The sequence below is a fragment of the Schistocerca piceifrons genome, chromosome 2, assembly GCF_021461385.2.
Source record: "Schistocerca piceifrons isolate TAMUIC-IGC-003096 chromosome 2, iqSchPice1.1, whole genome shotgun sequence".
Lineage (NCBI taxonomy): Eukaryota > Metazoa > Arthropoda > Insecta > Orthoptera > Acrididae > Schistocerca > Schistocerca piceifrons.
In genome coordinates this window covers 249960989-249987660 of record NC_060139.1, presented here as the reverse complement: position 1 = coordinate 249987660, position 26672 = coordinate 249960989, and the positions used below count along the sequence as shown (strand labels likewise).

Below are 26672 nucleotides of genomic sequence, written 5' to 3'. Positions count from 1 at the left end.
TAAGTCAATATGCAACTTATTTTCCCTTCTAGCTGCTCTTTGTACATATCTTGCTATTGTAGCTTCTGAGACATATATCCCCTTTTCTTCTACAGTTTTAAATATCTGTTGTATGCTTTTCTTTTCTTTTAAGATACTAAAATGGAAATAATAGCCCCAACTCATTAGGATTCTTAAAACTTGGAAAGCTGCTGTCAGCTACACTTCCAGAAACATTTTTTTTAATTTCTGTATTGTATATAGAAATAATATGACTTAAATATCATGAAGAGCATCCTGAATGGAAGAATAAAAATGCAGATGAAATAAAAAATAAACTGAAATAAATTCAGCTACTTTAAAGAAAAACAAAGAGAGCAAGTTGATTCAGTAATTAACACGTTATAGTCATAGTTGGGAGGAGTAGGGGTCAGATACCTATTTGGCTATACAAATTTAGGTTTCCCATTGTGTCTCAAAATCAGTTAAGCCAAATGTTGGAATGGTTCCATTAAAAAGACCACAAGTAATTTCTTTTTTATATTTGTCCATTCGCAACTGATAATCTGTAACTAGCTACCGTGTCACTGACATTTAATTGACAATCTTACATAGTATCCTTTCATGCAAGACAATACAGTTGGAATAGATAATGAATCATATAAAAATAAAATGTAGTGGGTAAGAAGCATATTTGCTTACTGTTAGACAATAGAAAGATGACAATGAATTCTGAAAATGAATAACAAGTTTGTCATTAGATTGGTAAAAATCAGAAATTCAGATAAATATATGAGGTGCATTCAAGTTCTAAGGCCTCAGATTTTTTATCTCCAGACTGGAAAGAGATAGAAACATGCGCATTGTTTTAAAATGAGGCCGCGTTCATTGTCAATATGTCCCAGAGATGGCAGCACCATACGGCAGATAGAATTTTACCGCCAGCGGCGAGAATGAGAACTGTTTTAAATGCTTAAAATGGCGACGTTTTCCTTACTTGAACAGCGTGCAATCATTCGTTTTCTGAATTTGCATGGTGTGAAACCAATTGAAATTCATCAACAGTTGAAGGAGACATGTGGTGATGGAGTTATGGACGTGTCGAAAGTGCGTTCGTGGGTGTGACAGTTTAATGAAGGCAGAACATCGTGTGACAACAAACCAAAACAACCTCGGGCTCGCACAAGCCGGTCTGACGACATGATCGAGAAAGTGGGGAGAATTGTTTTGGGGGATCGCCGAATTACTGTTGAACAGTCACACAATCCTGCATGATGACCTGAAAATGCGAAAAGTGTCATCCAGGTGGGTGCCATGAATGCTGACGGACGACCACATGGCTGACTGTGTGGCATGTTGCCAAGCAATGTTGATGCGCGACAGTATGAATGGGACTTTCTTTTCGTCGGTTGTGACAATGGATGAGATGTGGATGCCATTTTTCAATCCAGAAACAAAGCGCCAGTCAGCTCAAAGGAAGCATACAGATTCACAGCCACCAAAAAAATTTCGGGTAACTGCCAGTGCTGAAAAAATGATGGTGTCCATGTTCTGGGACAGCGAGAGCGTAATCCTTACCCATTGCATTCCAAAGGGCACTACGGTAACAGGTGCATCCTACGAAAATGTTTTGAAGAACAAATTCCTTCCTGCACTGCAACAGAAACGTCCGGGAAGGGCTGCGCGTGTGCTGTTTCACCAAGACAACGCACCCGCACATCGAGCTAACTTTACACAACAGTTTCTTCGTCATAACAACTTTGAAGTGATTCCTCATGCTCCCTACTCACCTGACCTAGTGACTTTTGGCTTTTTCCAACAATGAAAGGCACTCTCCGTGGCCGCACATTCACCAGCTGTGCTGCTATTGCCTCAGTGATTTTCCAGTGGTCAAAACAGACTCCTAAAGAAGCCTTCACCGCTGCCATGGAATCATGGCGTCAGCATTGCGAGAAATGTGTACGTCTGCAGGGCGATTACGTCGAGAAGTAACGCCAGTTTCATCGATTTCGGGTGAGTAGTTAATTAGAAAAAAATCGGAGGCCTTAGAACTCGAATGCACCTCGTAGCGTATTTTACTGGAAATGCTTCACATGTACCTTATTAAAATCACTCTTTCTCTCTCCTTCGTTTTTCTTTCTGGAATTTACCTAGCAAAATTATATTATCACAATAAAACAAGTGCTTAAATGTTAATGGCATTAACAGGCATCACAAAATGAATAAAATGAAATTGCTTAAACAACGAAATCTTGATTCCAGACAAAATGTGTAATTATTATATTTCTTTTATAGGTGGACTTGGACATCCTATTTGCCATTTTCACCCACATACAAACCAAGAACTTCTAAAATATGCAGCAGGAATAAAATCTACTAATGGCACCCTGAAGTTCATCTCTGATGCTTCAAACAGACTGAAATCTTTTTCTGCCCTCTCCATTTTCTTGCATTTAGATATATTGTTAAGTAAAACTCTGCGCTAAGACAATGCTCAATTGAACATGACGTCAAGCCACTAATTTATAATACAGACGAATGTGTGGATCATGATTTATTATGTTCGACAACTACATACTCACTTATGGAGGAGTAACTTTGTTACCTAAGATAGTATGAAACCTTTATTTCAAAAATAAATAAGAGTACAAGTTATTAAGTAGTTTTCTTGTATCATAATAAATAGTGAACGGACTTAAGTTTCGCATAGATGAACTTTTCATTTCTTTTCTCCTACAAAAACAATGTTCAAATGAGTATGCAATTAATGCAGATAAGCAGGAAAAACAATCCTACAATATACTCTTCTGATATCAGCAGCATGGCAGCGATCTGCATTATTATGAACACTGAATAAATTTTCAACTGCCAGGATCACTAAAATCACTTATTCATACAGATGACCAGATCTGCCAATTCTCTGTTGCCATCTTCAGATGTGCAAAAGATGGGATGGAAAATACTAGGATACAGCAGCTAACATAACAGCACATATAATTATACCCAAAATTTGCAATACACGGAATAGCAACATACCTATGTTTACATGATTACACTTGTAATCAGTGCAATAATATGTGTGTACACTGCTGTTTTATTTTTAATTGACATCACAACTTCTAGTATAGCTCATGGTTCCAACAAGGACATACATTTTATATCACCACTTATTGTACCATACAGAAAGATCCTACAGCCATTAACATACAATGATTGGCCAGAACATTACGACCACCTACCAAATATCTGATACATCCACCTTTGGCACAGATAACAGCAGTGATGCATCATGACATGGAAGCAATGAGGCTTTGGTAGGTCACTGGAGGGAGTTGGCACTACATCTGCACACACAAATCATCTAATTCCCATAAATTCTGTGGAGGGGTACAATGGGCTCTGACGCCACGTTTAGTCACAATCCCAGATGTGTTTGACTGGATTCAGATCTGAAGAGTTGGTGGGCCAGCACATAAACTGGACTTTTGCCACTGTGTTCCTCAAACCACTCCATCACAGTCCTGGTCTTGTGACATGGCGCATTGTCTTGTTGAAAGATGCCAATGCTGTCAGGAACATTATTGTCATGAAGGGGCACACATGGTCTGCAACCAGTATATGATACTTCTTGGCCACCATGGTGCCTCGCATGAGCTCCACTAGATCCATGGATGCCCATGTGAATGTTCTCCATAGCATAATGGAGCCACCGCCAGTTAGACTCCATCCCAACATACAGGTGTTATAGAGCTGTTCACCTGGAACAAGACAGATTTGCATCCTCACATTGGCATGATGGAGATGGTAACAGTAACATTTTGACACTGTGTCGATCACCAGTGCCGATGGTCATGTGCCCATTTCAGTCGTAGTTACTGATGTCGTTGTGTTAACATTGACACATGCATGGGTTATCGGCTGCTGAGGCCCTTTGTTAGAAGCAATTGGTGCACTGTGTGTTCAGACACCTTATACTCTGCCCACCAAAAAAGTCTGACTTTAATTCCAAACAGTTCAATGCCTGTCCTGTTTTACCAGTCTGCTCAGACACACAACATTTGTAATGAGGGATGGCTACTGAACCCCATGACCTCTGGATATGGTTTCACTTTAATTTTGCCATGTGTTGAAGATTCTTACCACAGCACTCCTCAAACACCCAACAAGTTGTGCCATTTCCAAAATGCTTGTGCCAAACTTCTGGGCCATCACAAATTGCCCACGGTCAAACTCAGATAGATTGTGTGCCGTCTTGTTCTACACACGGACAACTCGCTAAATGATACTACATGCACTCTGCATGTGTATGACTAGCAGTAATTCCTCACCAGGTGATGCTGTATCATCTTGACGGGTTTATATCAATAGTGTGTTGGTGGTCATAATGTTCTGGCTGATCAGTGTATGTCTAGTGTTAAGGACCACAAGGACAAGATGTACAGAAGCATAGAGACATTTGTTTTTCTGTCACTTTGCTTGTGAGTAGAACAGAAAAGGGAAGGACTAGCAGTGTAAAAGGTACCTTCCACAATGCACTATGTGGTGGCTTATGGAGAACATATATGGATGTAGAGACTTTTTGTTGCAAGCTGCCCAGTTATGTACTCTTCCTCTACTGCCTAAAAACCACAAAAGGTGACACATTAAACACAATTTAGAACCCTTGAGCTGTGAAACAGAAATCAAATAGTAGCTGCTACATTTGACATGGAAATTTCTGATTTATTTAGTACTCTAGGTGACAAATAACTCTGAAATCATTAGAAAAAAAAGTTATTGAATTTTTGTTCTTCAATAACTATTTAATAATTTCCTTATATCAAATACAGATGATTCAACAATACCCAAGAACATGTACATGCACATCTCTACTCAGACCAGTGTGAATTGCAAGGAAGAGTATTGCCTCTGTGTGTGCTGTGATTATCTAATCATGTTTGAATGGTCCTTACAGGAACAGTATTTATGGACTTGTAGTTCATTCCTAGGTTCCTCACTTAGTACTGTTTCTCTAAACTTTGAAAGTAAGTTTTCATAGGAATATATCTGCTTCACAATGACTGTCATATTTAATTCATTCATAATAACTAAATTTGAAGGTAGGTTGAAGACTTGTAGGACCAGACAACTAGTGCTAATCATGAACCCTATTATGTAAACTACATTTTTGAAATACATAAATTCTGAAAGCAGTTCTTTATATCAGCATTCAAAATTGATCATATGTGCAAATGATCAGCAATTGCAAGTTGCTTGTAATGCAACAGATGTTGAGCAGTGAGCAGCAGCCATAGGAGCAGTACTATCCGCTTATATATAGAATTTAGCAGTAACTCTTTCTTTGTTGTCTACATTCAGAAGTATTTTTTTATTTATGAGTTTGTTGATTTTTGCAAGCAATAGGTTCACAGTAGCTTAGCCATCTTAAGCCATATTTACGAGAGTGCTTTGAAAAGTTCTTGATATCACCACGAGAGGTCAGTGCTAGTGCAATGAGTTGTTCACTTGATATTCATTGGACTGTTGCCTATAAACACATGCCATGTCAGTGCTCTTGGATGATAGGTGTGGCGGTGACGTGGCTCTATAGTTGTTCCCGCGTAGTGATTTGTGAAGATGGAAAAAAATCGAGATTCGAGCTGTGATTAAATACTTCTGAAAGAAAGGTATGAAAGCAAAGTACATTCACTTCAATTTCCAGAACACTTCATATTCAATTGTTGCCAAGTAGACAAATGAATTTAAATTTGCTCAGGAGAAGGTAGATTATAATCCGTGCAGTGGTCGGCCAAGATGTGTCACTACTCCAGAAATCATTCCAAAAGTGCATAAAATGGCCATGGAGGATCACCGATTGAAAGTGTGTGAAATTGCTCATGCTGGCCAGATGTCATCTGAAAGGGTATATCACATTTTAACTGAAGAATTAGAACTGAAAAAATTATCTGCAAGATAGGTGCCGTGACTCTTGACGCTGGATCAAAAATGCATGAGAATAGACAAATTGGAACATTGTTTGGCCTATTTTAGTAGAAATGAACAAGATTTTTTGTGCCAGTTACTGGAGAATACTATGCTAACCTTCTGAACAAATTGCAACAAAAGATACATGAAAAAAGCCAGGTTTAGCCAGGAAGAAAGCCATCTTCCATCAAGACAATGCATGCCCACACATGTACCATAGCCATGGCAAAATTACACAGACTAAGGTATGAATTGTTGCCACACCCACCTTATTCACCTGATACAGCTTTGTCAGACTTCCATCTCTTCCCAAAACTAAAAATTTTTCTTGGTGAACAAAGATTCACTTCAAATGAAGAAACGATAGCCAGAGTTGACAACTATTTTACAGGCCTGGAGGAAACTCATTTTCGAGATGGGATCAAGGCACTGGAACACTGTTGGATCAAGTGCATTAATCTACAAGGAGACCACATTGAAAAATTAAAAAAGTTTCAGTGATGTAAGTACTTTTTTTTTCTATTCCGTTCTGAGAACTTTTTCAAATCACCCTCATATTGTGTCTCACATCAGTTATTTAGACTATGAGGTCAGATAAGCTAAAGTTTTGGAATACTTTCAAGTACTTAATTAGTTCCTTCTAATACCGAAATTGAACAAATGAAGGAGTAACTTGTTACAGGAGCTTCAATATTAGGCAGATGATTAAACCACTCCAGAAAGAGTAACTAGGTCAGGAAGTAGACCCAGTGAGGATACCTGTCTCTTGGGTTTACAGACCATCCTTCATTCTTTTTGATTGTTCATGGGATATAACGACAGCACATGATTTTTAGTGTCAGTCCCAGGTCTGTGTGTGGCCCTCAAATTTGAAGCTGGGTGGAAGGCTGAAGTGATTTCGGTGCACGTTTCTTCACCTGTGCTACTGAGTGAAGAAATCTAGAGTCCCCCGCATTAGTTCATACATGTAGCTGAAGTAGCTACTCAGGTAGCAGAATATATGTAGCATGTACCTGAGAACTGTCTTAAGTTAGCCCCCCCCCCCCCCCCCCCCCCCCCCCCCCCCCCCGGTGTATACTGGATGAGCCATTAGGCAATATACTCTGTAGACACAAGTAGGTCACCTGCAGTTACAGAGACAAGCAGAAATCATTGTAGCACAACAGAAACATAATTGAAACCTGATATTTAGTACAAATGAAAAAGTGCAACAATTAGCAACAATTAAGCTCTAGATGACTGATATATTTTCATAAACCACACATAACAGCCTAGAGACTTAACTAGCTTTTGAGTCAATGGTCGTTTTATTATGTAAGTACACATACTGTGACAACAACAAAACAGCCACCCAAACACATTCCAAGCAGCATCCCATACGAGCAAACGAATTGCTTTTTTACTTGTTGTTACTCATACTTTAGGTACTTGGGTGATGCACAGCTGTTTAAAATGAATGTATTGATGTAGTCATGGGGTTGAGCTGTGCGCATCTGCTTTCATGTCCAACAGCTAATTCACTGCAAATTATAACTTGTAGCTATGATCCTGCAGTCAAACTGCGTATGCACGGGCTAGAATTGCGAGTAAATAAAATACACATAAATACAAAATAGAAGTTAAATGAATAATTTAACAACAGAGGCTCTATTCTAACATCTGTAATTGATGTAGACAATATAGAATTATATTGAACAAGTTTTATTCAAGAAAGGTCGTCCCAAATAAATGGGAAGTGTCCATGATAGTCAATCAAAATCAGACAGAAAATACCCTTATCATTGCAGTAAAGTTGTGTTGAGAGTGTTATGAGAATGGTAGCAACATCCCCAATCTAAACAGTAACCAAAGATACGCAAAACTAATTCCATTTCATGCTCATAATACACAAAATATACATCAGCTCAAAACATTTCAGAGTTCAGCATGATGATTCGCAAATTGAAACACACAATACAATGATTAGTAACTAATAACCTGTCTATCTTCAGTTCTGAAATACAAGTGGAATAAGTTAGAGTCCTACTCTGGAACACATTTGGGTCTCTCAAAACATAAAATCCCCTCAAAAGTCAGAGTATTGTAGCAGCCATTCACTCCCCAGAATTAATCACCTATATTAGTGAACCGCGCACACTGCCATAGGGAGGTCTGTCTTCTTCCAGCACCTGACACCAAGTGTCCAGAATCGCACCCTTGAGTCTTCACTTGAAAAGTCCCAGTCCACTTGACTCCCATAGTGTTCCATTAATGTCTGCTTCTCCATTGGCTGAAGGCTATGCCCATTGAAGATATATTTGTCTTATGTGCTGCAGACATAATTTGATTTATCTTGATCAGTTTTGCACACTAAACTTCATATTACAACAAAATTTAAATAAAAGAAATGTTATAAATATTTGGTCACACTCAGAACATTCACAATAATTACAAATAAACAAGGTAGTATTGGTCACACTCGGAACACTTACAATAATTACAAATAAACAAGGTAGTATTCTTGTGCAAGTATACTCATATTAAAAGACAATGAATTGTCATTAAATATTATTTAAAAAATCAATTATGCCATCTTGCAGAAGTGTCTTTTGGTTGTCTTTTCAGTTGTTTATTAAATAAAAACACAAGTATGACAAATTATGATGTACTGATGCTATGTTCATTTGTTGTGTATATGTGGTGGATATGATGTTCTGACAAATATTTGCATATTGAAAAAGATATACAGAATGGTCACTGTCTTGAAAGGGGGATATAAGATGTACATCAAGAAAAGCAAAATGAGGATCATGGAATTTAGTCAAATTAAATTAGGTGATGCTGAGCAAATTAGATTAGGAAATGAGACACTTACAGTAGTAAATGAGTTTTGCTATTTGGGAAGCAAAATAACTGATGATGGTAGAAGTAGTTAGGACACAAAATGTAGACTGACAATGGCAAGGAAAGTGTTGCTAAAGAAGAGAAATTTGTTAACATCAAGTATAGATTTCAGTGTCAGAAAATACTTTCTGAAACTATTTGTATGGAGTGTAGCTATGTGTGAAAGTGAAACATGGATGATAAACAGTTTAGTCAAGAAGAGGATAGAAGCTTTTGAAATGTGGTGCTACAGAAGGATGTTGAAGATTAGATGGGTAGATCATGTAACTAATAAGGAGTTACTAGATAGAATTGGGAAGAAGAGAACTTGGTGGTACAACCTGACTAAAAGAAGGGATTGGTTGGTAGGACACATTCTGAGACATCAAGGTATCACCAACTTAGTGCTGGAGGGAAACATGGGAGGAAGGGTAAAAATCATAGGAGGAGATCTACATCTACATCTACATACATACTCCGCAATCCACCATACAGTGCGTGGCGGAGGGTACCTCGTAACACAACTAGCATCTTCTCTCCCTGTTCCACTCCCAAACAGAACCAGGGAAAAATGACTGCCTATATGCCTCTGTACGAGCCCTAATCTCTCTTATCTTATCTTTGTGGTCTTCCCATGAAATATAAGTTGGCAGCAGTAAAAGTGTACTGCAGTCAGCCTCAAACGCTGGCTCTCTAAATTTCCTCAGTAGCGATTCACGAAAAGACTGCCTCCTTTCCTCCAGGGACTCCCATCCGATTCCTGAAGCATTTACGTAACACTCACGTGATGATCAAACCTACCAGTAACAAATCTAGCAGCCCGCCTCTGAATTGCTTCTATGTCATCTCTCAATCCAACCTGATAGGGATCCCAAATGCTTGAGCAGTACTCAAGAATAGGTAATGTTAGTGTTTTATAAGTGGTCTCCTTTACAGATAAACCACATCTTCCCAAAATCCTACCAATGAACCGAAGACAACTATCCACGTTCCCCACAACTGCCATTACATGCTTGTCCCACTTCATATCGCTCTGCAATGTTACGCCCAAATATTTAATCGACGTGACTGTGCCAAGCGCTACACTACTACTGGAGTATTCAAACATTATGGGATTCTTTTTCCTATTCATCGGTATTAATTTACATTTATCCGTATTTAGAGTTAGCTGCCATTCTTTACACCAATCACAAATCCTGTCCAAGTCATCTTGTATCCTCCTACAGTCACTCAATGACAACACGTTCCTGTACATCACCGCATCATCAGCAAACAGCTGCACATTGCTATCCACCTTATCCCAAAGATCATTTATGTAGATAGAAAACAACAGCGGACCTGCCACACTTCCCTGGGGCACTCGAGATGATACCCTGACCTCCAATGAACACTCAACATCAAGGACAACGTACTGGGTTCTATTACTTAAGAAGTCTTCGAGCCACTCACATATTTGGGAACCAAACCCATATGCTCGTACCTTAGTTAGGGATCTGCAGTGGGGCACTGAGTCAAACGCTTTCCAGAAGTCAAGGAAAATGGCATCCGTCTGATACCCTTCATCCATGGTTTGCAAGATATCATGTGAAAAAAGAACGCAGTAAGCAGATTCAGATCAATGTAGGGTGCAGTTGGGTTGGGTTTGGTTGTTTGGGGAAGGAGACCAGACAGCGAGGTCATCGGTATCATCGGATTAGGGAAGGATGGGGAAGGAAATCGGCTGTGCCCTTTCAAAGGAACCATCCGGGCATTTGCCTGGAGTGATTTAGGGAAATCACGGAAAACCTAAATCAGGATGGCCGGACACAGGATTGAACCGTCGTCCTCCCGAATGCGAGTCCAGTGTCTAACCACTGCGCCACCTCGCTCGGTTAGGGTGCAGTAGTTACTCGGATATGAAAAGGTTTGCACAGGATAGAGTAGCATGGAGAGCTGCATCAAACTAGTCTTTGGACTGAAGACTATAATACATAGATAAAAAATATTGTAAATCAGTAAATAAAATAGAGACAGATACATTGCTTTCAGGGATGATAGTTACAGTGCAAAGCTTTCATCTGAGATATAGTTTGTTGAAATCGCATGAAATGATTAAAAGTTGTTAATTCAAAGATTTATTTATTACATGTTTATATAAGTGAAATATTAACTTCTGTTAGTTTAAAGATACTAAAATGCTGTTGTGTCATTGGATGTGCCTCATTTTTCTGAGATCACAGATGTACTCAGATTCTTTACCTCTTTCCACTGATGCTGCTCATCTCTTTACATGGCTGGCCGGAAACTGTTAACTAGCCAGGTTGACTGCGGCATGCCATGTCCCCTGGGCCTGCTAGCATTCAGTTGTGCAACAACTTCATCTCTCCTCAATACCAGGCCTAGGTGGATGAATAACTCATCCACATACTTGTAATGTTACAAACACTTTCTATTTTAGCAGTAGTTGTTTAGGATGATAGGAGTGGGGCAAAAGAGGAACAGTTTATTTATTTCCATATCCATTTATTTTTTCAAAAGGAAAGGTCTATGGCTACTGAATGGAAGTAAGATATATGGTGCAAAGAAACAAAAAACTTCCACTGAGCATGTAAATATAGAGCTTCATGAGCCACACAACTGACAGGAGTGATTACATATGAATGGGGTTGATGTGTTGCACTGAACACAACATGGTCTACATCTCAATGTCTCCGGTAAGAAGTTGTCTGCTGTGACTTATTTCCAGAAGCCTTCAGTATAAACAGAACACTGTTTGCCCAATCCCTGTTATTTATAATACTATGCCTCATTTAAGGTAAATGTTCCAAGTGACAGAGCTGCTGAGTAACTATAAATACGGTTGCAACAATAAATGGACAAATCACTCATGCGATCCATCCTAGAATACTGCTCAAATGTGTGGGACCTGTACCAAGTAGGAATAACAGGGGGTATTGAACATATACAGAGAATGGCAGAATGAATGGTCATATCGGACATGGATGCGACACCCTAAGCAAACAGCTATAGAGAAACTGTCACACACACCAGAGAGAAGACATGCCCAAAAGAAGGCAGGTGTTGATTTTCAGACTGTTGCCAATCATGCTGGATAGTCCATGCATAGTCCTAGCCTCTCTCTTTGGTTATGATTAGCCTCTTATGTTAGGAGGCCAATAAAATTTCACAAATATGTGTACTGACACCATTGTCCACAATAAATGGAGGCACCTCTCCTCCTGCAAAACCTAGTCTTGCCCTGAAGAAGGTCATTCTAATACCATCAAAACTTTGGTTTTATAGTTGGCAATTTAAGTATTTTATGCAATGACATGGTGTAACACATAGAAGACCAGCTGTGGAAGCCTATGTAGTTATGGCAGTGACCCATGTGGGCAGGAAATCTACCATCACATACGGAAGCTGGAATTACTGAGGAAGTGTACAGTGAAACTGCTGAAAGTTCTGATGTTCCTCAAAAGGTGCCAAGATCACCATGTCACCTGAAATTGATCAGGATACAACAACAAATTGCAACAGTAGAGCAAGCATTTATGGTTGTAATCAAAGTTACCAGCAAGTAATTGAAAATAAGTGTGACAGAATATCTGAGGATCTATCAGCAAGTGAACAACATACATAGACAAGTCTTGATATCTACATCTGCATCTATACTCTGCAAACCACCATGAGGTACATGTCAGAGGGTATGTCCCATTGTACCAGTTATTTAGGGTTCTCTGTGTTCCATTCACATATGGAGCACAGAAAGAATGACTGTTTGAATGCCTCTGTGTGTGTAGTAATAACTCTAATCTTATCTTCATGATCACTTTGTGAGTGATATGTATTGAGTTGTAGTATATACCTAGAGTAATAATTTAAAGCCAGTTCTTGAAATCTTGTTAATAGACTTTATTGAGTTAGTTTATATCTACCTTCAAGAGTCTTCCAGTTCAGTTCCTTCAGTAGCTCTGTGACGCTCCCCACAGATTAAAGAAAACTGTGACCATTCCTGCTGCCCTTCTTTGTATGTGTTCAATATCTCATGTTAGTCCTACCTAGTATGGGTCCTACACACTTGAGCAATATTTTAGAACTGGTTGCACTAGTGATTTGTAAGCAATCTTCTTTGTAGATTGATTGCACTTCCCCAGTATTCTACCAATAAACCAAAGTCTACCACCTGATTCACAGACAACTGAACCTATGTGATCATTCCATTTCATATCCCTACAAAGTGTTCGACCCATGTATTTGTACAAATTATTCCAAAAGTGACTCATTGACATTATAGTCATAGGATACTTCATTTTTTCATTTTGTGATGTGCAAATTTTTTACATTTCTGAACATTTGAAGCAAGTTGCCATTCTCTCTACCACTTTGAAATTTTATTGAGATCTGACTGAATATTTATGCAGCTTCTGTCAGATATTACTTCATTATAGATAACTTCATCATCTGCAAAAAGCCTCATTTTGCTATTAATATTGTCTGCCAGGTCATTAACATAAAACATGAACAGCGAGGGTCCCAACACACTTCCCTGAGACACACGTGAAGTTACTTTTATGTCTGATGATGACTCTCCATTCAAGGTAACATGTGTTCTCCCTACCAAAAAGTACTCAATACAGTCACAAATTTCACTTGATACCACATATGATCGTACTTTTGGCAATAAGCATAGGTGTGGTACTGATTCAAATTCTTTTTGGAAATCAAGAAATACAGCATCTATCTGATTGCCTTGATACAAAACTTTCAGAATGTCATGTGAGAAAAGTGTGAGTTGGGTTTGACGTGATCAATGTTTTTGAAATCCATGCTGGTTGGCATTGAGGAGGTATTCTGTTCAAGATACCTCATTATGTTTGAGCTCAGAATATGTTCCAACATTCTACAACAATCAATGTCAAGGATATTGGATGGTAGTTTTGTGGATTACTTCTACTACTACCCTTCTTGTAGATGGAGGTAACTTGTGCTTTTTTCCAAGAACTGGGCACAGTTTCTTGTTCGAGGAATCTACAATAGATTATATTTCTAAGAGAGGCTATCTCAGTTATTGATTTTCCAGTAGTTGTTCATCTTGTTTTCCTGTTATGTTTATCTATTTGACATGAGATACAACTGTCAGTATTCTAATAAAAATTATGTAAGGTGTTTGTACAACTACAATGGATAATTTCAATATTGCTCAACTTCAATGAAATATGGCATGCTTTTAAGTAATCTGTTGCACCCTACATCCTAGATGATGGTAAATAACTGAAACTGATGATTAGTGGGACAAATAAACAGCTGATGGTAAAAATGCATTTTATAAAACACTTTATGGCTGTTGACCCTAACCTTAAGGGAACATTACAAAGATGTGAATGTCTTAGCTTTTGTTAAACCAGAAGCAAAGTTCAACAATGCAATTTGCTGCGTCGAACAAGACTGTGCCACTTCTACTAAAAGTGACAGTATTGTTCTCATAGCAGGATCAAACAATGTTTACTGCAATGAGGCCAATGGGTATCTAAAAAACTGGTTGTTATCTTACAGCTGCTGTCAACTACAGATGTTATAGTGATGAATCTATCTATGAGGTTTGATCTGACAGACTCATCTTGTGCAAATAGTGAAATTTGACAAATGAATGAAAAATTAAAGCAATTTTGTTCAGAGTTTTAAAACATAAGACTTTTCAATGTTAAAAATTATGAAAAAGCTAGGAAAATGGTGAAAGGGGCCAATTCCAACTGGATTTGGTCCAATAAATTCCAACTGGATTTGGCCCAACTCTAACAATACAGAAGAACTCAATACACATGTGGAAGTTCCATTACTATGTAAACAAATTAGTTTTAAAGATGCTTTACCTAAGAATGCATGCAATAGGAAATTCAGTATGCATTTGAACATTGGAGGTCCATCTGAAGGAATGATCCGCAAGCTTTTATGATATGCAATTTCTGTTAGAAAGTATGAAACAGTCAGTAAAGATAATATCTCTAAATGAACATTAGCTTATAACTGAAAATATCAGTCTTCTCAACAAACTTCCAAGCTACAAATTGACCACCAGCTTTTGTAGAACAAATGTGTATGAAGGCCCTTGCATATTACTTAATTCCTCAGAAAAGTGTGAAATCAGACAGAATTTTACCCATCTAAATGACAAACTTTCTTTTGGATGCTGTTGTATAGAACTTAAAGAATATAACACATTAATCCTCTGCATATATCACATTCCTGGTATCATATAAGCTCTGTGTTCTTATATAAATTTGGAACTATGTTACATAAATTAAAAACTGAAAAACTGCATAAGAAACTAGTTATATGTACTGACTTCAACAAAGATGTATGAACTGACAACAAATTTGCTTTGCATTTAAAGAATCTGATAGCCACAAATGGACTACATCAACATGTATTGATAAATTATTAAGTAGTTATAATTACAATGTCAAAGAAAAATGAATTTTAGAATTAGGAACATCAGTCCACACAGCACTATTTGTACCATTATCAAAATTAAGTTCAGGCTGCACAACAAATAAATGTAGGAACTTCACCGAAAATGTGGAAAAGTTTTTTAAAAAACTAAGCCTCACTATATGATCAGTCAGCAAACACATTTCAACAAATGACAACTTCAATAATTTTTCAACCAAATTCACAAGCATATTCAATGAATGCTTCCCTTTTGTAACAGGACAGACTGACTCTAATAAAAGTTCATAATGGGTAACAAAAGGAATTAAGAGTTCCAGCATATGGAGGCAAAAGTTAATTGAAAACCTGAATTGCTTAAATGCGAAAGCACACACAAAAAAATTTGACAAAGTAGATAAACCAGCAAAGTATACTGCAAACAATACATTCATTTTAAATGCAAAAAACAAGTCCAAAGCCATCTGGTCTACTATAAGAAGTGAGGTTGGCAGTGAAATGGAGAGACAATGTCCCTCTAAATTAATGATAAGTGTGTAGGACAGTTACAGATCCCAGTGCCATATGTGAATCCTTCAATAATTTCTTCATTTGCTGTAACAAAATTGGGTACTGCTCACCACCAAATAAATTCCTAGCAGAGAGGAATTACCCAGGTTTTAAGTTTTCACCTGTTTCAAGCTCTGATGTCATTAAAACCATAAGGCCCCTAAAAATTTAAACTCAGTGTGTTGGGATGAGATTCCCAATAGAATAATAAAATCAGTACATCATAGTCTTGAACATCCACTCTCCCTCATTATCAATCAGTCTTTTGAAGAGGGATGTTTTCCAGATTGGTTAAAATATGTTGAAGTTCTGCAATTTATAAAAAGGGCAAACAAAATGAAATAGTAAACTATAGGCCTATATCATTGTTACCAATTTTTTTCAAAAATATTTGAAGGAGCTGCAAAGTTACCAGATACAAAATTATAATTAATCCCACATTATTTTATGCAATCAGTGTGGTTTCAGGAAAGGATGCAGCACAACCCATGCAATAAATGAATTGGTCACAAAAGTTAGCAGTTATCTCAATAATAGAATGTGTGTGTCAGGCATCTTTTGCGATCTTACCAAAGTCTTTGACACTGTAAATCATGACCAGCTTCCTCAAAAACTGACGAGCTATGGTTTTCAAGGAAAATCCTTTAGTTGGCTATCATCATACTTGACAAATAGAAAACAGTAACTGTCGGTCAATTTGGGGGGAGGGGGTGGGGAGCAGACTCAAACAGTGAATTCTTTGATCCCATCGGATTATGGAAGGATGAGGAAGGAAGTTGGCCATGCCCTTTCAAAGGAACCATCCTGACTCTTGCCTGAAGCTATTTAAGGTAATCACAGAAAACCTACAGTAGGATGGCCGGATGCGGGTTTTGAATGGGTGAATGGCTGCATGAAATGCACACCATGCCACAGATGCAAGTTGGTAGAACAGAATTATGCTATGGGGTAGATTGAGTTGGCCTTCCATAGGATCTGTGGTGATAACTGAATGCATCACGACACCAGTGAATTAAGTGAACATTATTGTGTACCACCTGCATTGCTTCACACTTGAAATATCCCCCAATGGTGATGACATCTTCCAACAGGATGGCTGTCCATGCTGCAACAATCAGAATCGTGCTACATCGGTTTCAGGGGCATAATAGTGAACTCAAATTGATGTCTTGGCCAGCAAATGTGCCTGTACTCATAGGAACATATATCAGGTGCCAGCTGCGTGCCTGTAAACCACCATCCTGTAATGTGTGGGAATTGCTTGACCTGTGCATAGACATCTAGTGCCAAATACTTCTGGAATCCTGCCAAGCACTTGTAGAATTCATGCTAAGTAGACTCTCTGTTGTACTGTGTCTAGAATGTGGAAAAACTTGTTATTAAACAGGTGGTCATAACGTTTTGGTTCATCTATGTATAGCCATACAGTAGGTCCAACACAGTGGAAGTGTATCTGTGGAGAGACCTTACTAAGATATGGTTCCTGAAGAGGGGTATCAGTCTGGATTATTGACTTATCTGGCTGTGTAACATTAATCAACATGACATAGTCATGTTGGTACTGCGAACATCTAAAAGAATGGGGAAATTACAGCTGTTGTATTTCCCAAAAACATGCAGCTCTACTGTAGTGCTTAATGATGATCACATCATCTTGATCAAAATATTCTGGAAGCAAATAGTCCCTCATTCTGATCTCCATGTAAGTACTACTCGGGAGCATGTTGTCATCAGGAAACATAAGACCAATATGCTGTGGGTAGGAGTGTGGAAAGCTAGATACCTTAATTGGATAGGAGATGGTTACAAAATTTAAAAAGCAAAATGAATATGTAGAAGTTAGATATGGAAAGAATTAGTGAAAGTGTGGTGACAGGAAGAACAGGACTTCTAGTGAGGTGAGTACAGGTTTATCAATACAAAATAAAATAGGGATAAGGTAGGAGTAGGTCTAAGAATGAATAAGAACATAGAAATGAAGGTAAATTAGATAGTTACATAATTCTCATAAATGCAATCAGCAAATGGCAACATGTATAATTCTCCCCCCCCCCTTCCCCCTCCCCCCTCCCCCTACCACCCATGGGATTATCCAGGTAGCATTGGTAACATTTATCTGTATGATCCAAGAGGATTAATGAGACATGGCGTGGTAGGGGTACCTGCATTTGCTACTATTATACTGCTCAGTTACATAACTTTATTGTTCACAGAGTAATTTCCCAATTTCTAATGACAAAGGAATAATTAGATTAGCTGAAAATAATTTATTTAAAAGCTGATACAGAATTTTCTGTCTCTACAGTACACATGACATTGAGATTTCTGGTGAGCAAATAACTCATTTTGTTAATATTATATGCTCAATTTATAATGAAAATTAAACAGGTTTTATATGCAGTGAGTATGTAAACAAACCCAACTTGATACTATGTGTCAGTCAGAATTGGAGAGCGAGAATTGTATTGAATATATGTTGCCACTATCAAGTCCTGTATAGTGTAATAGAAGTGATGGCCTATGCTGAATATACATTATTAATTTTTTATTTCTCTCTATTCCTCTCCTTTTCCACTCCTCCCCCCCCCCCCCCCCGCCCCCACTCCACCCCCTGCCCACCACTCCACTGCCCACTGCCCACTGCCCAACCTGCAACACTTCACTGTCCACCATCCCCACCATACTATGCCTCCCCCTTCCCACCCCAGCCTCCTGCTTTCCCCCACCCAGTCGCCACTCCCATCATGCACTGGTCCTGCTGCTTGCAGTGTGATTTCAGTTGCCTGAGACTGCAGTTGTGTGTGTGTGTGTGTGTGTGTGTGTGTGGGCGCGCGCGCGCTATATGGTGAGTAGCAACTTTCCGTCTCATAATATTGTTACATTCCATCCTAGATTTTCCATTGTTTCATCATTAATTACCATAGTCAAACTGATCATCATGTTATTATGAGTGTCAAAAAATCTTGAAGGCACCAACCTAATTAATGCAGTTTTGTGTCAATCAGTTCAAACTTCTCATTAAAACAAATTACAGCAAGGAGTCAAACACCAGGAAGCAGCAGTGCTACCACTGAGGCCAAGGACTCTTCCTTTGTAATGAGTGCTGGTTATTTTCGGAATCAAAGCCATAAATGCCACTTTTATCACCAGTGAAAATCTTTAAATGAATGTTTGGATGTACTTGAAGCACTTATTTATGTTCCTTGTAAACTTCCACACATTGTTTTTGTTTGCCTTGAAGCAGTTGTAGCAAAAAATTTGCATAATGCTTCTTGTGTTCAATTCTTCTGACACAATACAGATTACTTTCACATTTACCATAGCTTATTCTCAAGAAATTGCAGACACCCGTCAGTGATCCTGGGGAATTAGGTCACTCACTTTCTGAACATTTTCCGGTGTTAATGCTAGTTGACAGCCAACTCAAAAAGTCATTATCAGCAGTCAACGGTTGCCTGTTTTTGAAATGCTTGTACCAGCCTGTCCTGACCTAAAACTATCTTACCAAAAACTTTCTGCAGTGTTTCCCTTAAGTTTCAAATACTGCTCTTTGAAATCCTACAATGGATACATGCTCACCAACAACCAACAACAATCTCTGCACAAAATACAAATTTCAATACTTCTTGGATACCATTTCAAACAACTTGGTTTCATCAAATGCATCCTGGGCAGTTTACTAACCTTATTCGTAAGCTTTTTCTAGTACCTTTGTTGTAGTTCATGTGCAAATTAGAGATTTACATTTTTGGATCATCGCACTTGTGACTCTAACCAAGCTCCTTCTTGGAAAACTTAAGATCCTTAAATACTGGTGAGCTGCTTCTTATCAGTTAGTCAGACCAGTAATAATAGAAAATTGCAGGGTATAACATTTCCACCAAATAGAAAAAGGGGAAAAAATAATTAGAGAGGGAGTAAGAGTTAAAATTGCTGCAAGCACATCTGTTGAAGCAAAAACGTGTAATTTGATTTCAACAAAACATACCCTTCATAACAAAGAAGTTTTCATGTGGGTAACTGCTGCTTAGCAGTTTGAAAAAAAATGTGATACACTCTTGATTCATCAGTCTTCTGGTTGGTTTGATGCTGTCCATTACAAATTCCTTTCCTGTGCCAACCTTTTCATCTTGGAGCAGCACTTGCGACCTACCTCCTCAATTATTTGCTGGATGTATCCACATCTCTGTCTTCCTCTAGAGTTTTTACCCTGTGCAGCTCCCTCTAGTACCATAGAAGCTATTCTGTGATGTCATTATGAGTCATAAAACTTGGAAAGGTCAGAAGTACTGTAAAGATTATTTAATTTTTACACAACACTGTTATCATTAAATGAAATTTACCCTAGAAGGGGTAAAAGATGAAATTCATGCCTGATGCCAGGAGGAGTAAAAAATATGCTTCAAGTCACTGAAGTAACAAATTATTTTATTTTCAATGTCATTTAGAACTGCTGAGAACCATAAGCTAGTTACTCATATCTACCTTACACTTTAATTTTTCATCCAATGAATGAAATTGAAAAAATAATTGATCTACACTGTTTTCTATGTATAAACATTTGACTGTGCAGTACTTTTCTTCATATTTTGTGTTTTTAGCACAAAGAAGCTGCTACACTCTAAAGCTAGGCATCAGTATTTACACAGCTTACATTTTCTGCCTGTCACAACCATTTCACAACCACTACAGTTAATTTGGATGAAATGTAGGATTCACATGAGTTGTTGTTGCCTTTACATAAAGTGGGTTGTCATCCTGCAAAAAAAGAGAAAAAACATCTGAATCACCATGAGGGCAAAAACAGTTATTGCTTTTATTTAGTGTTCCTACACTACAATAAAAATATTGTCAGGAAAAAATTGATATATCAGTTACTATGCAAATAATAACATGAACACTATTGAATACCCAATTTTCTGACAAATGATACATCTCACATTGTTTAAAAAGCTGGGAAAAATAATATGAAGGTCCAACATAAGAATAGCGCAGTTTCACAATGAACTTCAATAAACAGTATGAAAATGTTACATGACTTTCCAGATTCTTAATCTACATGAGTACACAAATAATATTTGAATTTGGTACCTGTAAACAAATGGAACTGTGCAGACTATAGCGCACTGTTAACTGACTCATGTGGAAGACCTGCTTTGTTGTGATCCATGTTTTTTTTTTTTTTTTAGTCCTACAAATTGATTCTACAATTTTATTTTTGGTACACATTTTTCATCCTTTATTTACAGACACAAACTGACTACCAGTACTTTGTTTGTGTCTAAGTAAAATCACACTCCAGATAAAATTGCTTTGAAAACCTAGATCATTTTCACATTGATGTATCACAACTTGTGTTTGTTTTGTGATAGATTATATATTTTTGGTCCTTGAGTGCCACAAAGCAATGTATTTCATATTATGGCATCAGTAGTGTTTGGCACTTATGAGCGATGTACGTAACATATTTCATGGTAAATCAGTGTCTGCAAGTTACAATTGCTGCAGAATATATGATAAGTATGTGAAAATAATTGATCTGGCAACCAACTGTAGGGTGTATTACTTTAGATAAAATGGTTATCTTTAAAGTTACTCTGATTAGTCAAATTACCTATTTTTGCTTATTAATGAGTATGTCGCTTAAAATAAAAACTAATTCTGCACACTTTAACTTTGTGTGCTGTATTTTACGTGAGGTACAAGACTCACTTATATAATTAGTGACCATGACAATGAAGAAACAAGTAGAATGGGTTAAGAGTTTATTTTGTGGACAGGTGCCACAACAATGCGAGAAACTCACAAGCCATCAATGATAAGATTCAACAAATTCATAATGGGATGCGTTTTGGAATTCTCCCTTTCTGAATGTAAAAACAGTGCACAGTCCCACATCAATTCAGTGAACACAAACAATGTCAACTACACACTGCTATGTATTTTATCTTGCAGCTGCGCCAGGAGTTGATGTTAAGCCAGTTTTGAAAATGTTGACTGTGTTGATGAATTCTTCAGCATTGCAACCACACTCAGGAGAAATGAACTGCGTGTCCATTGGCTCTAGTGGTTTTTTCATGCCATATTTGCAGTTACAAGTCTAACCAACTGCAATTTTAGTTCACATAGATGGAAAATCTTTTCATGCACCATGTTACACTTCAAAGTGCAAGATGTTAACACTTCAAAGTGCAAGATGTTGACACATCTGAAGAAAAGGATAGAGTTCAGAACTTCATGTGAGGTGCTGTGTGGGTTAATGATATCACACTGGCAAAACATTTCACCACAATTTTGTCCAATGCCACTGTGGATATGTCACATGATGGAAAGGGTGTCACACCCCCTCTTATGCACAGTTCACTCCTTGTTTTGATGCTTCTGTGATGGATGTCAGAACTGCAATGCCCAACATTGAAATCACACAGTTTTCTTATGGATGGCTAAGGAAAACATTTCATACACACTGGTCCTCAGAACTGATAGGAAAAGACCTTAGGAGGTGGCATAAAGGGTGTGAATGTAACCTCCCCTTCCCTTTGGTCTTTGATTTTCACACGCTTTTCAGTCAAAACTGACAGTCTGCATGCAGAATGTAAGGGGCATCGAAAAGGTTGCCTGTTCTCAAGCAGTAATACAACAGCAGAGCACAGTCAGCTGAATAGGTGTCAAAATCTCTGTACAGTTACATTTTAAAGTGCTTAATAATGTCATGTTGGTGGCACTGAGGGTGTTATTGCACTGGTGGGGTATTAGAGAGGCCCTTTGCATTTTATTCACACATGTGTCAATGTTGCATCCTTCCCCCTCCCACTGTGATTACACCACATGAGTGCACAGAAGAGGAGGGCTGAAAAAGCATAAAAATCCTTTGCAGCTTTGAATCACATTTGTTATTTTTTTTCTTTTTTAATAATACCAGAGCAAAAATTGCAGTTTCACTACACTCCAAAGGGGTTAGATCACATTCAATTGCACTGCAGCCTCACAGTACCCTTAGAGAAGGCTGAATCATACGGGAAGGTGTAAACAGCATTAAACTTTGTCAAGGGTGTCATCCTGTTGCTCACTGCACTGTGAATTGAGTTTTGACAACAAAAATGTGAGAATCAATGCCCCAAAGCAAGGGTGGCTTCATCAACATCCTTTAAGCTGTCTTCTGATGCCTTCTTGTGTTGATTCTGAGTGGCAGTGTTTCTGAAGTGTTATTCAGCCGCCCATACGAAATTCTACACTGAGCATTGTGGTTCTCACTTCCATTGCGCAGGCTTCAAAAGAAGGGGTGATGTGTGAGTAAGAGGGGGTGTGATGACTTCCACATTGTGTGACACATCCACAACAGTGCTGGGTAGAATTGTGGTGAAATTTGGTGGCAATTTTTTATACCTCATGTGAACTTCTAAACTCAGGTTTTTTTATTTTTTATTTTTTTCCCCCAAGTGTCAACACTTGCTGTCTGAAGTGACAGTGAGTTCAAGGGTGATAAAAAATGGTTTTAGGCATCTTTGAGCTAAATTTCAAATTTCCGCATTAAAATGGAAGGCAGTTATAGGTTTTCAAAAAACTGATCCTTTAAATGTGTTGCACAGTGCAACTGTGGTGCCCTGTGGCATTCTGGAGATAGCAGCAATTACACTCTACAGCCTATTTAAATTTTTATTTGTGCCATTTGGTCTGAAAAATATGGCACATGCACAGAAAAATCTTGTGGATGGAGTGTTAGGACTTGTGTTTTCCTTTACATACCCTAACGACGTCCTAGTGTTCTCACTAAACACGCAGCTATGTAAATGAGATGTGCAGACAGTGCATCAATGGATGCATAAGTACAGCACAATATTTAAATGATTCTAGATGCATCATCAGCAAAGCAGAAGTGCCCTTCCTGGATATGTAGTTCCAGCAGATTGCAGATTTCTGTTATAGGAGAAGATAGCAGCTCTGAAAGCCCTTTTGAAGCAGACCGACTACCAGCAGCTACGATATTTCCTGAGAATGATCTTTTATTTCCACTACCTTCCAGCAACAATGGCTATACAACTGCTGCTCAATCACAGGCTGATGATCTCTTGAGTGGACTCTGAAGATGGAAAAAGAACTTTCTGTAACCCTTAGCTGAGCCTAACTAGTGCAGTGTTCCTTGCTCCTCAGTCCTATCTGCACTCTGTCAATCATTGTACATACTATCCAAAATGCAATAGGAGCAGCTGTAGATCAGTTCACCAACAGATCAACCAACATTGGCATCCACTACTTTTTTTCTCCCAAAAAAGTTGCAACCAGTACAACAGCAGTGGCACAACAAGAGAGAGAGAACTACTTTCTGTTACTGATTTCTGACCACAGTTTGAAGCTTGTCCCGGGGTAGTTTATACTGACCACAAACCAACAGTCTCTACTTTCCCAAACAATGGTGAGAAGTGCTCCCCCATGATAGTTCAGACATAGTTCGTCAGCCAAATTACAATTGATGTGTGCCACATAAAAAGAGCAGAAAACATCATGGTCAGTTATTTTTTGTGCATCTGAGGTTTGGTTTGGCAAACCCCATGGACAACAAAGACTGCACTGTAGAGTACAAACTATAGAATTTACAGGACAAACCCCCTGACAGGATTGTGACTCACCAATGTCAGACACTATGTTGACATTATGGTGTGATGTCTCTTGGAAGAAGCCAAGGACCTACGTTGTATCAAGTTGCCACAAACCATCTTTCAACAGTGTTTCACAATCTGTCACATCCAAGAGAAAACCTGATCATCAAGTTATGAATCATCCTTTTTGTGTAGTCACTGATTAAAAAGATGCCTGTGTATTGGCACATTCTTGTTTTCAGTGCCAGCAATGCAAAGAGGGACAACATGTACATGTTGACATCCAGCAGTTTCAGTGCTTTCCAGCAAGATTCAGCCATGTCCACATCAAACTCATAGGCCCGCTTCTACCTGTGAATGCTTACAGATTTTGTTTCATAGGGGTGGGCAGATGTACTCATTGGGCAGAAGCTACACCTGGCACAGACATATCTGCCCAGACAACAGCAAGACCTTTGTCAACACCTGGATAGCATGATTCGGTCGCCCCCTCCATGTCACTAGAGATCAGGCTGGCAACTGGAATCTGCCACATACTGGAACACTGTTAGCAGAAATTGTGCAGGGAGATCTGTTATGCACTCTGGCAGCCTATCTAGCAACTGCACTGGTACCATCTGCAGTGGAACTGCCACAGTTAACGCAACACCTCCAAGACTACATAGCCAAGATCCAACTCCCACCTGCTTTGCACCATGGCAAACTCCCTACTGTTGTTCACAAAGCTTTGAACAATTCTTGCTCCACACAGGGCTCATTAAATTGCTCCTCTAAGCATTGTACACTAGTCACTTTCCAGAGTTGTGATGAGGAGACAACACCACAGAGATGACACAAAACTGCAAAACCATAAAGGTTTGCTATGAGTGAGTTAAGCCAGCATTAGTCCTATATTCACCCCCACAAGGCACCATGCTGATGCCATGGAAGCCTCACCACACTCAGACACTTGTGCAGACTTCACATGCAGCTACCCCCCATCCCCCTCCATCAGTCAGCAGTTGTACCATTGCAGCTTCAAGCTGCACAGATGCTCGGCCCACAGTGAGCACAACAGCTGGATGGCAAATAAAATTCATTTCCTCACATTCCAAGTGCTTCCCATTATGGGAGAGTGTAGAGGGAGGGGGGAGGACAATCAATCAATCAACTGACTGTGGTGTATGTCATGCTTGGTAACCTGTATGTGTGTTGCTTGAAATAAAAAGTAATTCTGCACACTCCAATTCTGTGTACTTTATTCTGTGTAGAGTATGAGGCTCATCCACAAGAATCTTTCTTAGCAGCCCCTAGTGAAAGACATGCTTCATAGTGCCCCACACTTTCTGTGTGTTTCTGTTTGTGTGTGTGTGTGTGTGTGTGTGTGTGTGTGTGTGTGTGTGTGTGTGTGTGTGTGTGTGAGAGAGAGAGAGAGAGAGAGAGAGAGAGAGAGAGAGAGAGAGAGAGAGAGGTACACTGACATTATTGTGTTCATCTTTGGTCTTCTAGAGTAGAAGGTGTCATGAAAACAGCTAAGTGCAAACTCTGTGCATTTTGTGAGCTTATTTACTTATAGTTACATATATAAGTTGATTTCAGGTGTTTCCTTTGTATCTGAGTAAAATCACAGGTGTCAGATAAATTTGTTTCAATTCTAGGATAAAAAGAATCACAAAAAAAAGTTGGAAAAAATAGATTGCTACTTCCCATAAAGAGGACATGTCAAGTTGCAGACATGGATGATTAAAAGACACTTACATGCAGCTTTCAGCTACAGCCTTTGTCAGTAAACACACACACACACACACACACACACACACACACACACACACACACACACACACACACACACAAGCAAGCAAGCATACCTGTTGCACCCATGACCGCCAACTCTAGCATCTCAGCCTGGAATGCAACATCACGTGGGATGCAAGCAGCAATCTATAGAGGGGTGGGGACAGTGAAAGCAAAGGGGAAGGGGAAGGGGAAGGGGAAGGGGAAGGGGAAGGGGAAGGGGAAGGGGAAGGGGAAGGGGAAGGGGAAGGGGAAGGGGAAGGGGAAGGGGAAGGGGAAGAGATAGTAACGTACACGTGAGGAGAGAGGCGAACACTGTCTGGTGGAGTATGCAGGTACTAGACTCCAAAAGACACAGTGTCAGGAGGTTGTGGGGCAGGGTTGGAGACAAGAATGTGGAGGAAATGATAGGACAAAGGGGTGGAAACTGTTGGATGAGGGTGAGGGACAATATATTACCATAGGTTTTGTTCCTTTTCTCCCCACCTTCCTGCCCCACAACCTTCTGACACTGCACCT

At 38.9% G+C, this 26672-nt stretch overlaps 2 protein-coding genes across 2 annotated transcripts in view; one reads left to right on the top strand and one right to left on the bottom strand.

The window, feature by feature from the left end:
- LOC124776583 (solute carrier family 23 member 1) overlaps positions 1 to 2686 on the top strand; it is a 219389-nt gene extending 216703 nt beyond the window's left edge. The window contains exon 14 of the mRNA XM_047251634.1: positions 2275 to 2686. Within this exon, the coding sequence (XP_047107590.1) occupies positions 2275 to 2359 (85 nt within the window). The 3' untranslated portion in view covers positions 2360 to 2686. The remainder of the gene's footprint in view (positions 1 to 2274) is intronic.
- Positions 2687 to 20205: 17519 nt separating this feature from the next.
- Positions 20206 to 26672, bottom strand: part of LOC124776259 (integrin beta-PS-like) — a 255767-nt gene continuing 249300 nt past the window's right edge. The window contains exon 15 of the mRNA XM_047251151.1: positions 20206 to 20541. Within this exon, the coding sequence (XP_047107107.1) occupies positions 20476 to 20541 (66 nt within the window). The 3' untranslated portion in view covers positions 20206 to 20475. The remainder of the gene's footprint in view (positions 20542 to 26672) is intronic.